The sequence below is a fragment of the Lagopus leucura genome, unplaced genomic scaffold (genome assembly GCF_019238085.1).
Source record: "Lagopus leucura isolate 7727_CA_CO unplaced genomic scaffold, USGS_WTPT01 Super-Scaffold_100015, whole genome shotgun sequence".
Taxonomy (NCBI): Eukaryota; Metazoa; Chordata; class Aves; order Galliformes; family Phasianidae; genus Lagopus; species Lagopus leucura.
In genome coordinates, this window is record NW_024962269.1 from 471,933 (window position 1) to 489,885 (window position 17,953).

Consider the following 17,953-nt stretch of genomic DNA (forward strand, 5'->3'; position numbering starts at 1 on the left):
AAATGAAGACATTTGAACGCCTGCCGTAGGGGTCCTGCTTTACAGGGGGGTTGGACTCGATGATCTCTAGAGGTCCCTTCCAGCCCCTACAATTCTGTGATTCTGTGGTTCTCCCCTTTAGCCCTGAGCTCTAACAGATGAGGTCTATTTCAGGGCAGCATCCATCACTCTGCTGTGACTGCTGTGGTCCCCGCACTGTGCCCACTCCTCAGGGATGCCCTGTCCCCTCCCAGGTCTGACCCACTCCAGTGTTACATCTGCACGGAGATCCCATGGCAGTGCCTCCAGGTACTTGCTCTCCTCCAGCTCTTTCACTCCCAGGTTACCCATATTCTCTGCAGACAGCGTGCATTACCTGAAAGAAGCAGCTTTTTCCTTCCTTTGATGATGTTATGCTGCTCAGTGTGTTTGTAAGGCCTAAAAAGAGTGGGACTGCAGCAGCATACCAATACAGATACGCCTCAAGAAACTGCACGACAAGATGCTAAACTGCTTCTGTTAGGAATGTCTCAGCTGGCATGATAAGTGTGGTGGGGCAGGTTAGAAATGAACACAGAAAGAGGCCCTTAATGGGCAAGTGCACTGTTTTGCTATAAGACTCAGTGGCTGCTAATGCGTTTTAGGGTAGATACAAGAAAGCTCCACTGGGGGCTATTTGATACAAAGCTGCTGCTGGCTTGGCAGCCTCTGACCCACCAGGCGTTAAGATTATTTAGGAGAAATATTTTGTGGATCTAGTGTTGAAGACAAGGTACTTAGCAGAACAGATTGTGATCTAAGCTGGTGAGACCCTTCTTGCAGTATTATGTGTCGATTTAAACGTGTGCACCCTTCTGTATATTGAGGTGAACTTGCTAGGACTTTCAGTAAATGCTAAGTTAGATCCATGCTGCGTGTCAAAAGAGGATTTCTCCCTTTCCTATAGGAAGTAGCTCCTACCAGCTGCAGTGCTCGAGGCAACAGCAAGCAGGCAGAATGCCTACAATTGCTTGAATTAGGCAGTGCTACTGAGTGATGGTGTGCCTTGGCTGTTAGGCAGCCTTTCAGGGAGCTTTCATTTCTTGTGCTGGAAGCTGCAGTATTTGTTTGCCATGCCCATGGTAACCGGCATCAACTCATTTTAGAAGCACTGCTTTTGCTTTACTTAAAAGAAAGGAGAGAAAAAATGGTTGTGGTGGCACATCTCCCTCTCTGACTTTGTTTTGATAGCAACCTCTCTCTAGCTGCAGGCTAATCTCAGCCATTTCCTATACTGGTGTTAAAAGAGCAGCGAGGACCTGACAGAAAGAGAATTGCACCTCTGGCGAGCAGCTCTGTAAGCCTGTCCCCTGCTGGCTCTCAGCTCAGAGTGATGTCCCCGTATTTTTGTCCCCATTACGTGGCTGTAACGTGGGTTTGCTGCAGAGGCTTTGCTCCACACAAGGACAGCTGCTCACCTCGGCTTTGTGCCATTTCTCTCCTGCCCTGCTTTCCCTTGACCGTGCTGGAATGACGGGAAGTTTCTGGAGCCGATTCATTGGGTTGTTTATAATGTGCTAAACAGAATTAATTGGCCTTGCAGTTGTTTCTCTTAGGTCTTCTGTGTGTTTTCTGACTGTGGAAGTTTATGGGTGGTTGTTGAGGATGGATGATCTTCCTTTTCTTTATCAGCCTTTTAGAAGGATACCGGCACCTTCCTGATATTAAGAGCTACTGGAGTGTGAAATGATTTCCCAGGAGAAGTGACAGAATACCTTAGCAACAGAGATATTTAAAAGATGACTGAATTTCAGACCAGAGGATAATTCTGCATTAGCAAGGAAATGAGTAAGTGATCTAAAATGAGTAATTCTTGCTCCTCTGCGATACATTGCATGGCACAGGGAGTTCTGCAAAACGTTCTGAAAAAAAAAAAAAGAAGCTACTTTTTTTCCTGGTGATTGCCAAACGCAAGTTTTAGGGACTAATACCTGCACAGCACCTTGGTTAGACTTCATTTGAGAAATATTGCTACCCAAGGATACATACAGAGATGTGAAAGTCCTTGTTCAGCCTGCCAGGTAACTATGAAACTACTGGCATTCAGTGAGCTACCCAGTAGTGGGAGCCATATAAGGGGGAAGTGCTGGGGTAATATGTGGGGCCAGCTGTAGAATGGGCTTTCCAAGCTTTTCTTTTTCTTTTCTTTTTTTTTTTAAAGGTAGTACCTGTGTTCCCTGCCTCTGGTCTCTCTGAAGGACCAGCCTTGGGGCAGTACTGCTTTCAGTGACACATGGCATCTAAATAAATACAAACTACACACCAGGTCAAAAATTTCAAGGCATCAAACCAAATAGTTCACTTCCATGAATAGTTCCAGTCCCAAATAGATCCCTTTTTTTTTTTTCCTGATTGTAAAGCACTGACTGGACAAATGTCATTCAGTGTGTGACTCCAGAGGTATGCTGAATGACAGAAAGCCAGGTGGGCTCCCTTTGCTTCAGAAATAAGCACAGTGAGACACTTGCTGTGAGAGCAAAAGAATAATCTGCTCAGTGGTGGCCACTACCCAGACCAGGCATGGCGTTATGGAGACACAGCAAATCAGCTTTGCAATGTGTTTTGTTGGTATATTCAGCCTTCTATCTATGCCAAGCTATAAAGCGTGGATCAGACCGGATCTGGGCTTGGTTCCAAACCTCCTCCAACTTCAGGGGAGCGTGGATTAATATCCAGCCCTGGGGCTTGGTTCTGCCTATGAATCAATCTACTGTAATTCCTTAGGAAAAGTCAGACCTGTGAATTATCCACAAAGTCACTGAAGAGAAGCCAAAGCTCTGTGCCTGAATATGTTTCCTTTACCTGCCCTGAGCAGCCAGTAAATAAATCCAGGTGGAGCCTTTTGGTAATTCTGGATTGCTAATGTGAGCATTTGCAGGAAGCAAATTAGCAGGAAGGTGCAAGTTTTCCCCAGCAGCCTTTGGTAGGGTTCTTGTACCCTAAAGCACAGTTCAAAGCAAGGCAGAGATAAAGCAGCGAGAGACTTGCCTGCGCTCTGGACTTGAGCCTCAGCACTCCCCATTACCAGGCCTTTGGATTAATGTGACAGCTTCCCTGCCTCTCTAGATGTGCCACCACATTGATAGTAAGTGCTACAGGGGATTGCCTACAGCTTGCACGTCCTGATGGTGAAAAGGCTTGAGGTCAAGTTTTCCAATAAGATATGAGCCGGAAACCATGCTTACACCAACAGAGAGTAATAAACAAGTGTAAAAAGGAGATGGCAATTAAGAAATGAGATACAGGGCAGATGAGGGATCAATAAAGTTGTTTTGTTTAGATTGAGGTCTCTTTCAGGCCTGTCTTCTGTGACCCCAAATATTCATCCTTTTCTACCTTCTTACTGTATTACTACTTGTTACATTAATGACAAATACGTCTCATTATTGCTGCTACCATCAGTAATAGCAGCAGTTTATCAGCAGTGTTTATTAAGTCAAATTCTGTGCCAACATAAATCTTTCCCTCCCAACACAATTTAAATGTCATCTAAGCTAGTAGTGCTGGAGACAGTTAGCTCTGCTGCAGCCTGTCAGGGTTTGCTAGGCATCCCAGACCTGCCAGCCTACCATCCTAAGCCTTTAGCAACAGCTTCCTTTTCCTTCTTGCCTGCTACTCTGCTTGCTTTTGGAAGCTGAAATGAATTTTGTTTTTCCAGCCAAGACCTATTGGCAATTCCCAACAGAGGTATTCCAAGTCCTGCTCTGAAGAACCGTGCTGGTCCCCCATTTTTTCTGTGAAGCACTGGGCAAATCACTGACGTGAGCAGCTCATGACCCTGTCCACAGGCAGAATGCAGCTGTTTGATATTTGATACTGCTTCCAACACAAATGTGTTAGTACCAAAAATAGCAGAATTCCTTACTTGATTTCTGTTTGTCCTCCTGCTTTTCGGGCAATTTGAACCAGCTCCTTCCCATACCTCTCTTCTGCTTGAGCTCTGTTAAAAGAAAAACTTTCTCAATTTCTCTTAGTGGTAGCAGCATCGTGTTTACAAAGCTCTTCTTGTAATTGCATCTGAGGTAGGAAATGTGAGAAATAGCATTTCCTTATTTCCTCTATCTTCATTTTCTCCATCTCTTCTATTCCAGTGCTAGCAGTTACCTCTAAAATATTTCGGTTGAGCTATTTCTGGAAGAAATGAGAGAAAACAAATGCTCATCTTCATGGCTTTGATGAGACTATGGATTCAGCCAGAAGATGATGCATGAAGGGAAATGTAATGAAGATGGTCAGGAACCTCTTTTGCAGAAGAAAGCTAAAATGTGATGGCTGACTTGGTGGCCAAAGTGAAGGCTGGGAGGGAAGGAAGAGTGGGTGCCAAAGGATCTCTTCAAAAAGAGGTTGTGAGTGAGTGGGAAGTGGGAGTAATAGGAAAGCACTGGGTACATAAGATGCCTTCTTGAGTAGCTGCAGTGGAGGCAGAGGGGGAAGTAGCTGTGCTGGTTATAAGGTGAGGCCCTTCAGTTTGGGATGGGGGTGGGACGACAGTGTGATGCAATGCCTCACCTAATGGGGAACTGTAACTCATGACTCAGGAAAGTGGTTCTGTTTCTATGGTTAATAAAGGAATAGAATGATTTCTTGACTGCTTTCCCCTCCCCCAGCTCCAGAAGAAGTTTCTCATCTCTTTGAAAAAAGATATATTTTTTTTTTCTCATAAAATGTTTTAAAACCTGTGTGTAAGGCCAAGGCAGAACTGGGTTTCCAGCCTTTTTGCCTTTTTGTAGCTGCTGAATACTGTCGAATGGTCAACACAGATAACAGCGTGGTTAGGATGATTATTATTTTACGTTTTGCTTAAGGTAAATCCAGTTCTCAGGAGTGATTTTGAAGCGTTCCATAGGCTTTTGAGCCTGAGACTAAGCACCTTGGAGTTATTTGTTATTTGTTTTAATAATATTCTATTTATTTAATAATAATAATTTAACAATATTTTATTTATTATGTTATTTGTGCAAAAAAAGGAATTGTGATGCAGGCATCACAAGTGAAAGTTGTGCAGTCCCACTGCTTTGTTCTCAGACCTGCCTTCCTGCTCAGCCCCTGAGCTTGGTAATTGCTACACACTGAGCTCAAGCAGTTTGCTTGGGGTGAGACTTCTGGTACTGCCACAGGGAAGCTGTTTGGGTGCATCTCTGTTTGAGAACATCTGACTGCACCTTTGCATGTCGGTCTGTGTGTGACACCTAGCTTGCAGCTAGCTGGACGTGTGGGCTGGTGCTTCTGGTGAAATCTCACATGCAGGTTTGCAGCTTTATATGCAGCATATTGAGGCAAATGAGAATGGCCAGCTCTTAAGCCAGTCCCAGCTTTTGCAAAACCATTGTGTCAAATCTTTCTCAGACCTCACCTCAGACTGTGCTAGCTTAGAGTCAGACAGGTCTGACAGGTTGCTGACATCTTTTCACTACTTGGTGCCATCTTTCCCACTTTCTGATGCTCTTGCATGCAGCTTTTGGGTTTCCCTGCAGCAACCAACAGCTGGAACGTGTTTTGTTTTAAATCTAGGGCTTTGTTATGAAATGTGACCTCTTTGTCAGTGCCCAAGCTCCTCAGCTCTCGGCTGGATGAGGCAGGGCTATTTGTGAACAAAGGTAACTGATCAGGGTGGGAAGCTGGAGTGTCCATACAGCCTGGGCAGAGGCGCCAGCACTCAGGGCAGCTGCTGCAGGGGCCCTTGTTGAAATTCTGGCACCAAACCCAAGAGACAGATAGAGGGCCTGTGTACACTCACTGCAGTGGTTTGGGGTGTACAAACGCTCACGAAAACACTTGTTCTTGCAGCGTTCAGATCTGCAAAATGACTCTAAATGTATTTTTTCTCCTCTGCGGAAAGTCTTTTGTTGCCTCTACCACAAAGCAGGAAGAACTTCGTCCTGCAACTCGCAGCAAAACCTCTAATACGTTTTGAACCATAGGCAAGCGTGGCATCAGATGTGTGCTGCAGTGCAGAGCTGCCTGAAGCCTGCAATGCAATTCTGATTTCTGTAAGTTATGAGTCACAAAGGAGCTATTTTAAGCAGATAAAGTGAAGCTACCAGCAAGCTGATGTGACTTCAGGACTCTGTGACATGTGGCAATAAAATATGCTTCCACTGGTGATCAAGAAAAGCAATTCAAATAGCTTTGGATTTTGATGGGAGACTCTTCACACTTGGAAATAATGAATTTTCAGTTTGACAGCTCACATCCCCGTGAAAGTTCCACTGCTTGAAAAGTAGCCTTTAGAAAAGCAACCTAAAACCAGAAAACTGGATGGGGGCAGCGTGGGAGGAAAAGGGAGGCTGTGGCAGGGGAAGGCAGAGCGATATTCATACAGAGGCAGGATCACCTGCTGAATATATAATTCATAGTGTGGGGGCTTCCTAGCAGGTCATACATGAGTTCTGTGCCTCACACTGCACATCGCTACTGTTGAAACTCAGCCACCTCAAAACAGAACCAAATCTACATCTTTTTTCTATGTCAGAATTACAAAAATGAGCGGCGAAGTTGGAGCAGCTGTGTAATATTTATTTTCTCACCCAGAGAAGTGTTAGCTGTGCACAGCTGTTGCTGAGGGGCTCCGAGGAGTGTGTAAGGATGGTGATAAAGCACACTACTGGTACTCAAATTCTGGTGAGGTGGGCAAATGATGCAGGATGTTGTGAGGAGCTGGGAAGGACTTTTGGTAGCATCTTGCAGAGCTTTATCTGTACTTGAAAAATGGCCCTTTTTTATAGTTACAGGAAGCTGAAACACAGCATGAGGCCACAGCACATTTAAAGAGAACGAAAAATGTACAAGTCATTAGTTTCCTGTTGAATGTGGAAACTTGGTAGTGCTTCTTGCTGTGGATTTGTGTTCTACTACAATATTACGGTCCAATAACTACCTGAGCCTTAATGAAGGTCTGGATTTTTGATCCTATCACCCCTCTCTTCTCTCCTTAAACTTTTGAGGTTTCTTTGGATTATCTACCTTCACAAATCATGTCAAAATGCTGGAAAATTATCCGTGGGAGAAAAGCTATGTTAATATATGCAGGTCTGCCTGCAGCAGGGGGTTTGGAGCTCGATGGTCCTTGAGGTCCCTTCCAACCCAAGCCATTTTGTGGCCAGATGACTTTATAATCCCTCTCCCAGCCCATCTCCATCATTCACCTTGTCTCTTCCCTCATAAGATATAACTGGCATAAAACTCTCATTTATTTTGTTTCATTTTCAGAACTCTATACTTGGAGCTGTCTAAACAGCCCTGAGGAGTACAGGCCCAGGAATGGATCACCACCTCAGTGGTTCATTTGACCACCTTTGGTCGCTCAGCAGCTGTGACCACTTTAGGATTCACCTCAGTTGGGCTTTTCTAGACGAACCAGTGCCATTACTGAATTCAGCAACAGCCTTACTATGTCTTTCGGGATGCACAGGGAGACAAAATTGTGTCTGTTCAAACTTTTTGCACCCAAACTTTCTCACCTTTGCTTAAGCAAATCCTCCACGTCTTTGCACATCCTCCTCCCATCCAGCAGTCGCTGTACGAGCACCTCGAAGCCAGTGTGTAAGGTGAACTCCTTGCACTGAGGACAGAAAGATGAAGAGATTAGATAGTTTGTGCACAAAGCTTACAGGTCTAGGAGACACTTACTGTCAGTCACAAGTCCTATTCCTGGAAAATCCAAGTGTACCTTTAGGTTTGCCCTGGGCAGCAGCAGCCAGAGCAGAGCTAAGGGCACTGTAAAATCTTTGTTTAAATCCAGATCATTTTATAATAATGAAGAAGTGAAGTGAGTCCCACATTTCGCTGTGCCAAAAAGCTGTCGTTTGGAGGAAGTCGTGCTGAGCATTGGGTGTGGGATTTTTGTGCAGTGGCTCCTCTTCCTCTGCGTCAGTCACCTCACCGCTGTGCCTCCTTAGCTGGTACAGAGGTGTTGGTTCTTTCCCTTCACAGTGTCTGATGGGTTGCTATGCTATGGCTTTGAGAGAAAAACAATGCTGATGACACGGCAGTGTTTGAGCTGTTGCTGAGCCGGCAAGCAGTCGACTGGCTGGACATCAGTCAGTGAGTTGTGAGCAATTGCTTGTGCATCACTTGTTCTGTGTGTATTATTATCATTTTGTGTGTACTATTATCATCACTATTATCCTTTTTTCCTCTTCCTTTTCTGTCTTATTAAATAGTTATTATCTCAACACACGAGTTCTACTTCAGGCTTTTTCCATTCTCTTCCCTATCCCCAGGGAGTGGAGGGTGAATGAGTGGCCATACAGTGCTGAGCTGCTTGCAGGGTAAACCAGCACCACCACAGGGCTCTCAGTAGGAGTGACGTGCTGTCTAGATGCAGGTGGCGAGGTGACAACCTTGGCATGTGCAGTGGGGAGAAAGGAAAGGAAGTAGGATGATGGTTCACGTGGCTCTACCAGCAAAGGGTCTGCTCTACAGAGCCAGGCAGAACAATAATGTAGATAACAGGTGATGGAGAGTGTGCAGCGGACCCACTCTTATCACTGTTGTAATAGTACTCAACTGATGATGGGATTACACATGCTCATCTGACACATATAATTACCCTTTATGAAACAGGATCTCAAAACCAAAACATCCGTTTCCCTCCTGTTTCAAAGGGCTAGTTACAGACATGGGCCCTGAGCAGCAACCTTGCGATGAAATACACGAAAGGAGGAAAGCAGAAAGGTTATTGCTAATACCCAGGCAATTTTATTTTTATTTTTTGAGAACTTCTCAAGGGCAGATGGTGTTGCTGCTGTAAAACCTCTCATTAATCACTCACTCTGCCTGGCAGAAACCACTCAGATGTGCCACAACAAGCTCGCAGCACAAAAATTTTGATTGCATATTTCCAGATGCAATGAGCTATATCCCGTGGCTGTGTGCACAGCTCCCCTGTCACAGAAATGCTGCCCGTGGGTTATTATACGGGTCTGTGTCACCCCAGCAGGCAGGCGTACTGCTACAAGCAACCAACAGAAAGTGAAAAGTGCTCTATCATGTTACTTTGCTGTTTCTGCACAACATATCTCTGTACAACAAATGCTAAAATCCACTGTCTACTTCTTTTAAACTGGTGCAGATGGTATAAAGAAAGACTAGCAAATGCTGCATATCAGTGAGCCACCAACAAATTCTCTAAATGGAGAATGCAATGCCTGTTCATTATTAGGCCCAAGCTGAGTCTCTCTTCCTCCCCCAGTCACCCACAGATGCAGCAGGGTGTCTGCTGGTCATTCGAAGGACCTGAGAAGACTACTAATGGACTTGATTCAGCCATTTGGACACCTCGTTCCAACCAAAAAAACACAAGGGGAAGAAGTCATGCCGTTTTAAAAACTGCACCAGGGTCCGCTCTGCCTTGGTGACCGAGTGAATGAATTTTGCAACGTGTCTAAGCAGAGAACCTCACTTCTGCATTAATAGGTCTTTTCAAAGCTGTGCTGCTGTGTCTGGCACAGCCATGCTTTCTTGTTGGAGCTCTGCACATGGGCCTGCCTCCAGGACACAAGCTGCTGGGTTTGTTCTGGTATTAAAGGGACAATTTTGTGCTGCTCACTACTGCTTAGGACCGATTCTGTCTTCCATCATTTGCCTTCCAGTCTCATTACTTCAAAGACCTCAGAAATGCAAAAGACAGACTTTGCCCATTATAAATACAGGAATGTTTTAGCCCTTTAAAAGAGAGATCTTTCTGTATGCATTAACACAAAATCTGCAATAGGAGAAAAGGTTCATGCAAGGAAAACTTGGACGTTCCCAGATCACAGGGTTCCTGCCAGGCAGGACACAGGAGCAATGTGCTCAGGGTTTGTTCTGCACATCCACATGCATGTGCATGAAGCACAAAGCAGCCAGTACCTTACCTGACAGCTCTGCTTCCTGCTTGCTGCCTGCAAGTATGATTTGAATATGTTGAAAACGTATCTGCTTTCTCGTACCCCAGGCTCAAATGCTATCAGATACCTCCAGCACAGCATTTCATTCTACAACAACAGCTGCTCCCAGACCATCCTTAATGTTTGATGCTGGTATCTGCAGCAAATAGATTGCATGAAATCAATCCTGACACCAGCTCTCAGAACCCTTCCTCCAGCTCTGCCGTTCCCGTTTCAGCACAGCCACCAGCCTCTTCTTCACCCTCTTCACACTCCTTATTCTCCTTCTGTGTCTGTTCAAAGTCCTGCTTTGTCTTTCTTCTCTGGTTTTTTAAGGATCTCCTAGCAATACAACTGACCTCACGTTTTCTTTGTCAAGACAGCAAGACTGTATCATGTTAGAACAACTCTTGAGCATTGATGAGCTGATTGGCCCTTATTCTATTTTCCTTTTACTGTTTTGTGTTATAATTAGTGTTTGTGTCAATTGATTTTTGTAGTGGCAGTTGAAGTTGCAGTGCTCAGCTGGTGCTTGGGCACCTCTCAGCTGGGACTATGTGATGGTTGTAAGAAATGATGAATAGTCAGAGGACATTTGGGTGGGTTTTAATATAAATTAGATATTCCTTTTTAGATAAGGATATGGTTAGATAAGGATATTCCTTATTAGATAAAGAATACATTCATTAAAGCTGTAAAAGTAAGAGTTTCACTCAGAGAGTGAACTGAAACAGGTTGCCCAAGGAGGCTGTGGATGCCCCATCCCTGCAGGCATTCAAGGCCAGGCTGGATGTGGCTCTGGGCAGCCTGGTCTGCTGGTTGGTGACCTGCACACAGCAGGGGGTTGGAACTGGATGAGCATGAGTGGTCCTTTTCAACCCAGGCCATTCTATGATGCTATGAAAACGTCAATTGTTCTGTAACTTAGAAGAGAGCAATTCAAATTGCCACCAGTAATTTGTTAACATTGCCAAGTAAGTAATTTACTCAAGCAAAGCACGTGCAACTGTGAAAGAGGATTTATTCATTGTCACTTTAATAAAAAGGATTAGTTAATCCATGCTGTCCAACAGACCTGTAATAACAAGTAAGAAGAGCATTTGACAAAGGGCTATCAGTGTCGCAGGCAGATTTATACTGCTCTGAGATTTTTCCATTAATCCTTCATGTGTACTTGGGTCTCTGCCCTGGAGCCCAGGGGTTTTGCTTCTCGTCAGGAGAATCACAGCTAAAGCAGAGGCAGCATTTCGTTGCTGTGCCTGTTCACAGAAGTTGCCTCCTGCCAGTAGTAGAGGTGATGCTTTTCCCTCAGAAATAGAGCAACATGGCTGAAAGCACCAACTTTATACTGCTGTTTACCCAGAATAGCTTTTCCTAGCATACTTGAGAGGAGGCAGGAAAGGCTGCAAACTGAAGCTGCCAGCAAGTGCACTAGGATTATACCTTCTTCTTATTTTTCCTGTGGCATAAAGACGCTGCTCCTTCATGTTAATGGTGTTAGCAAAACAACTGCGTGCACTGGGACTGCAGTTTTCTGCAGAAGTTTTCCCATAGGCAATCATGCAAGTAACCATTAGGAGTTAATTGTGGCAGAGAGTGGCTAGCTCTGAGCTATTTCTGCAGCCATTAGGGCTCTGGGAACTTTGGTAGTGAAGGCTACAAGTGGGACGCCTGATGGTGTCAATGCCCTGCCCAGGGCGAAGATGGCTGAGCAGCAGCATGGCTTGTCCTTCCTTCCTGCTGGCTAAAGGTGAATCACTTTGTGCCAAGTCTTAGGGCTCTAATTAGCTGAGCACTGGCTTTGCAGTGCCTCTCTTCTGAGCCCGGTGCTCAGAGGGTGTCTGCAAGGCTCTCTGATGAAAGTCATGAGAGTGCTATTGCAATAGTATCAAGTAGGAAAGACAAACAGTTTTACTGGTAACTAAAGCATGAGCTTGTGAATAGCTGTTAGAAGTTACTGGACTGAAGCAAAGTTGTCCATGTCTTCATGCAAAACGCTAGCTAAATCGTGCAACCTTATTTGTCCACCCGCTGTTATGCAGGAGGTGATGTGGATTATGTCACTGAAGTTTTGCAAAATAAGGGAGGGCAGGCAGGCTGAGGTTAGCAGTCTACCTTTTCTTTCGTTTCTTGTAAAACTACCCTTTGCACTATAGAAACAGGAGTTTGAGGGTTATAGAGTGCTCTCTTGGGACCTTTTGTTATCATTTCAGGAGTTGACATGGGTATCTTTTAAATGAGGCTTAGTTTGCAATTACACTACTGTCTTTGTTACCTAAGTCTGCAATGCAGGATTTTCCTGGGCCAGACAGCATAGATGCGTATCTTGAATGATGTCTTCAAAAATCAGAGAAGAAAAAAAACATTGCTTTTGTAGCATTCCAATATACCAAGTTGCTAGATTGCTATCTCACACTTCTCTGTCTAGCGGGGTAGGCTGGAGAACTTAAAATGAAGGCAGAGATTCTCATCAAATTTCAATTCTGCAGGAGCTACAGTGTAAAACAATAAATTGAAATTGATATTTCACAAACTCTGCAGCAGCATTGCACAAGTGGTGGCATTGAGCAACTGGTTGATTCTCAGTTGTGTTTTGCTCCCTATGACACTGTAGATTTTTGCAGAGAAGGAAATGGTTGTTCTGCAACAAGAGGAATTCGCTCCTCAGCTTCCTGTGCCCTCACCCTCCTCACTCACGTCCTGGTAAGGTGCTCTTGCAGTCATGCTGTGCCATTATTTGCATGCCCACAAAGCCATTGCTGCACAAAAGCCTTCCTGACTTTTGCAGGTGAGCTGGCTGGCAGAGTAATGGTGCACACTGAGAAGGCTTCCTGTCCAGTAAGAGGACTCTGCTTGTGCTGCTACCTCCATTTTAGCTTTCCTCCTTAACTCTTTAATAATGCTATGAGAGTGCACAAAGTTTCCTGGGGAAGAAATCATGTAGCTGAAGTGAGAAATGGGACAGGAGATAACAAAATCCCTCCCTGGTTTGAAAGCAGAGCTGGATGTGGCTTGGTCTGATGGTTGGAGACCCTGCATGTGGCAGGAAGTTGAAACTAGAGGATCTTTGAGGTCCTTTTCAACCCAGGCCATTCTATGATTCCATTCTGTGTGACACAGGCTAGTCATAGTGACCTTCCTTTCCTCTTCTTTTCACGTGGTGACTTTAGAGATTGGATGACATGGGAGCCAACAGGGAGGCCTGCAGCAGGCATTGCACGTTGCTGTCATAGGCAGGTTTGGAGGCACAGCCCTGCTAGCTAAGCTGCCCTCTGCAGCCAGGCAGATAAGCATTTCAACACTGAAATCAGACGTTGGTTCAGTATCCTAATAATTGGTACACAAGAGAAACTGGAAGTAAAATAAGGCGAAATAGAACATTAAAGTAGAGAGCACTTCTGTTTTATACGAAATAGTGATCAGAGTTTATTTTTGTTTCTGTTCCGCTTTAGTTCTGCTTCCAGGTCTCTTTATGCAGAGAGCTCCTTTCCTTCTGCAAACACTGTGTGGGAGAGGATGCTGTGAGACAATCCTGCCTTGCTCAGGCACAGCAGCAGCTGTTCAGGAGCTCACACGCTGCCCCTGGCTCCAGGCCTGCTTAGTTTGGAACTTAATTTAAAAACTCCTTCTCTTCCTTGTCTTAGAAAACCTTGATTTGTTTTCTGGTAGTCTTGGAAAAGGTATTAAGGACAATGTGCTGTTGCACCAATGCTCTCAGCAACCCTGAGAAGAGGAGCTGGACATTTTGCCGGGGGGTTTTCACAGCACAGAGTGGGGCAAAGCTTCAGGAAATCTACCTAGAGTGTTGCTGTACAAATTAATTTCCGACTGGGCGCCACTGCAATGTCCACATATTGTCATTTCCATTTACGAGAGATCTTTACCACTTAAGTAGTCATTTTCAACCTATCCTGCTACTCAATATGATGTCGCACATTCTCACAAAGACTTGGGGACTTTCAAGATATGACAGAAGCAAACCAACTCTGGGCTTACAGAAACTCCCTAATCAACTTTAGAGGAAGTTTTTCACACAGAGGGTGGTGAGGCAGTGAAACAGGTTGCCCAAGGAGGCTGTGGATGCCCCAGCCCTGCAGGCATTCAAGGCCAGGCTGGATGTGGCTCTGGGCAGCCTGGGCTGCTGGTTGGTGACCTGCACACAGCAGGAGGTTGGAAGTAGGTGATCATTGCGGTCCTTTGCAACCCAGGCCATTCTATGATTCTATGAAACAGAAACTAACCTGTCTGAACAGAACCCCTTGCTGCTTGGCTTCCACCTAATGCTGAAGACTTACAGCAAATACCTGCTGGTTTCCATCTCAAGCAAAAATGAAGTTGCACCAAAAGAGCCAGGGAATTTTTCAATTCCTCAGCCTTGTACAGGGACATTTCCTCACCCCGTTGAAGAGGTACACAACTCCATTTACAGTAAAGGATCAATTCTTCAGGGAACTGAGATGCTGTTGGAATCTGGATGCACATTTTCAGTATCTTTTTTTTCTCTTTTCTTGTCCTTGATGCCCTCAGCACAGAGCCATGACCTGAGCTGTCACCTCGTCCCAGCCTCAAACCCCCACATTCCTACTGAACAACATGGGGAACTTTGTAAGTTACGGAAGTGTGGTTGCTGAGAAATGTTTTATTACAAAACCTAGATTAAACAGGAGATTAAACAAGTGCTTAATTTGCCATCTGCCAGCCAGAATCTACCTTGCTGGAGCATGGCATGAAAGCAAAATGTAGAGCTCTTTTTGAGCTCAGAGGAGCTGACGAATACCAAAAAATGATCTCTTTATGAAGCAGCCTAATTTTCCTTCCATACAAATACGCAATAATCAGAAGTGGATTGAAATTCAGTCTTCCATTGTGCCCACAGAGGAAGACAGGATCAGTGTCCCTGGTCAGGGAGTGTAAATTTTGGAGACTGATGCCACTGCTCAATGCATAGCGGGCAGTGCATGTCTCGAGGGAGGGATGGGATGGGTAATGAACTGCCCAGTCCTGGCAGAGAGGAGGATTTGGACATGCTGTTCACCTCCTCAGCCTACTTCAGCAAACCTGAGGGCTGCTGCTTTGATCTCTGCTGGAAGCGCTGCTCCAATTTGCAGCCTCTGTTTCAAGACATGTGTGACAAATACTTTTAGATCTATGCTGTGTTCATCAGACATATCTACGTATATGAGAGTGAAAAGAGTCTGAGTCACCTTTTCTGTATCTAAAACACACAGCAATGCCACAATTAAAGTCAGCATAAATAAGAATTCCCCATTGCCCTGTGTCCAAACCAAACCATTTTGCAGAGCAGGAGAGATCAAATCAAAGTGGACATACCTTTGTAAAAATACAAACAAAATTATCATTGTGACTTCATCCATCAGCCATTTTGAACCACCCAACCCTCAGCTGCAGCACGATCAGAAAAAAATAATAAAGTGTGACCACTAAAGACCTAATTGTTTTTAATTAGAAATTACTGAACTTACTTGATCTAAAATGAGCTTTCCACCAACCCATTCATTTACCTACTCTAGAAAGTCTTCCAAGGCCTTTGTGCTGCACTTAGCTCTTGCCCAGCTACCCTTTGCCCTTGCATAAAGATGCTCAAGCCTGGTATACCATGTTCAGGCCATAACTGACAGAGCACACACCCAAAAGCTGCAGAAGTAATACTGCAGTCCTTCATTTCCAGCTCATCACCAAGGAAATGAACCGCCCTGAATGTGCTGTCATTGGTTCCTCGCATGGCCTGTAGGCAGTGTACCAGGAATATGGGAGGTGGAAGAAGCTGTTAATGTGTTTGCCTCACTATCAGTACCAGGTCATTTGAGTTTCATTTTAATTGTTGTGCTCTGCTTAGAAGTGTTTCCTGGAACATCAGTATTTCCACAGCCACGAGTAAGCAAGTATTCTTGTGATTTCTTGTGGTTTCAGTGACTGTTCTGAGACTGCAACCCCCCTCCCCAGGGTGCTTCTTGTTGCCTTAGTGAGTAAAGCATTTTGGCCACAGTGGAAACTATGGAAGAATACAGGGAGAAATAACACACAGAAGGGGAATAGGGCAGCATCTTCCATGGAGATGAAGTTGACCTCACAACAAACACAGGCATTCAGCTGGCCAGTCAGTCTGACTTCTCCAAGCTGGTTCTCATTTTGTTCCCCATTTCTGCTCACATCCACCAACATGGACATGTGCTGGCTGTAAGCAGGGCTGCTGTCAGCACAGGGATGTGACCATAAGTCTGCCTCTAGTCACACTTTCTGTAGTGCAGAGAGATGCAGGACGTACTGACAGTGGAGCTTGCCTGCTCTACAGTGTGTGGTGAGATTAATTATTTTGGTTTGCCTCGTGTCTGTAAAGACAGCTACAACCAGTACAATCCACTCCCATCCAAATGGAAGCTGGGGGGGCCCACTTGTGGAGCTGAGATGCCAGCACAGAAGGTTTGGTGTCTGTCCAAACCCATTTCAGAAAGCAGCTCCACAAGGTGTAACAGCCTCTGCAGGAAAGGTGGCACCTGGCCTAAAAAAGGCATCCTAGGGCAAAACAGTGATTAGGATTTCTTGGGTATATTGTCAAGTAAGTCCAGAAAATAGTCCTGCTGTGACACAGAATGTATCTTTTATAGTCATTTCATAGGGTAAGTGCTCACAAGAAGTAAAATTATTTATGAAAGTGATTACTTCTGTTTGGGCATATAGTGTTACGTGAGAAATCTGTGGCAGCAGGTGAGAGCCTCACGTATGAGGTAGATTTTTGCTTTAAACCCAGCGTAGACAATAATCTAAAGCCAAACAAGGAAGATATTCAAAGATCTTTGTCTATGTCAGGCTATCTTAAGCACCTACATGGCTCCCAGTGCTGCAGCGTCTGATCACAGTGTTTTGTAGATAGAGAATTCTGCAGCCAGAATGATGCTGCTGAGTGCCCGTTCCTCCTGGCCAGGAATGGCCACGTCTCACCAGGCTGCTGCGGAGCAGCGTGGCAGAGAAAATATAAATTGAAGGAAAAGGCCACAATGGGAATTCTGGTGGAACATCAAATGAGTACAAGGACATAGAAGATCAAGAAAGAAAAGGGAAAGACTTTCCCTTTGGGTAAATGGGTTTTTGTAACAAAAATTGAATATTGCTCAGATCCCTCCTATTGATATAATCCTGTTAATGTGAAATTCAGGTGGAAGCAGAGGCCATTAGCAGGGAATTTACCTGCCCACCTAATGTGATTACACAGGTAACATCGCTTGCATCCGTACAACGGGACAGTGAGAATATTAATGCCTTGAGCAATTGCCTACTATCAAAACTGATTTGTCTTTTCTTCTTATTAATGTTTTCCAAAAAGTATTGTCTGAGGATAGGAAACTATTACAAAGGAGTGCATCTCAGTGGGGGTTTTAAGCAACTTTCTTTTAAACCATTAAACCAGCATGTGTGGAAGATACCAGAACAAAAAGAGTAATAAAAGCAGAGTGGTTTTAGCCCAGGCTGTGGTTACACAGACAATAAAAAAAATAGCAGAAATAGGAAACTTTTAGCATAGTCCTGGCACTGCCACATTTGATAGGCAAAAAGCGAGGATAAAAATGAGATGAGCAATGAGGAAGAGTTTGTGTATTCCTGAAACACAGCACAGCCTAGGAAGATGGAGGGACTTTGCAGCAGAATGAATGGTGTTCTTTCTGTTCTGGTTGAGGAAGATGTGTTGTTGCAGGGAATTGTGTAAGTATTTCACAGTGCTGTAGCTGCTGAAGGAACTGCCTGGCCAAAAGCTTGCTGATGGTAAGAGCAGAGATGTTGAATTCCAGGGGGAGAGTGCAGCCATGCCTTTAGACAGGTCTTGGAGATGAAGGCAGATACGGCTGCGACATAACAGTACTTCTTGGGTTTTAACCATGAGGGCTGTCTCAGTTGATGGCAAAAGTGAACAAAGCAGATAGTTGCTCACTGAGGCAAACTGAGAAAATATATTTCCGTTCCTTTAACGGGCACAGCAGAACGTTATGAATGCAAAAATAATTGCTGATCTTGTGATTTTGGGGGCAAGCTGTGCTCTTTTGCTACGTTGT

The 17,953-nt window shown here is 44.7% G+C and overlaps 1 protein-coding gene across 3 annotated transcripts in view; it reads right to left on the reverse strand.

Annotated features, from left to right (window-relative positions):
• The window catches only part of PSTPIP1 (proline-serine-threonine phosphatase interacting protein 1), a 46,312-nt gene that overhangs the window by 26,746 nt on the left and 1,613 nt on the right, over nucleotides 1–17,953 (reverse strand). For all 3 annotated transcript variants that reach the window (XM_042876259.1, XM_042876256.1, XM_042876258.1), the window contains exons 2-3: nucleotides 7,479–7,579; nucleotides 3,884–3,958 (exon numbers count right to left, since the gene is read on the reverse strand). In XM_042876259.1, the coding sequence (XP_042732193.1) occupies nucleotides 3,884–3,958; nucleotides 7,479–7,579 (176 nt within the window). The remainder of the gene's footprint in view (nucleotides 1–3,883; nucleotides 3,959–7,478; nucleotides 7,580–17,953) is intronic.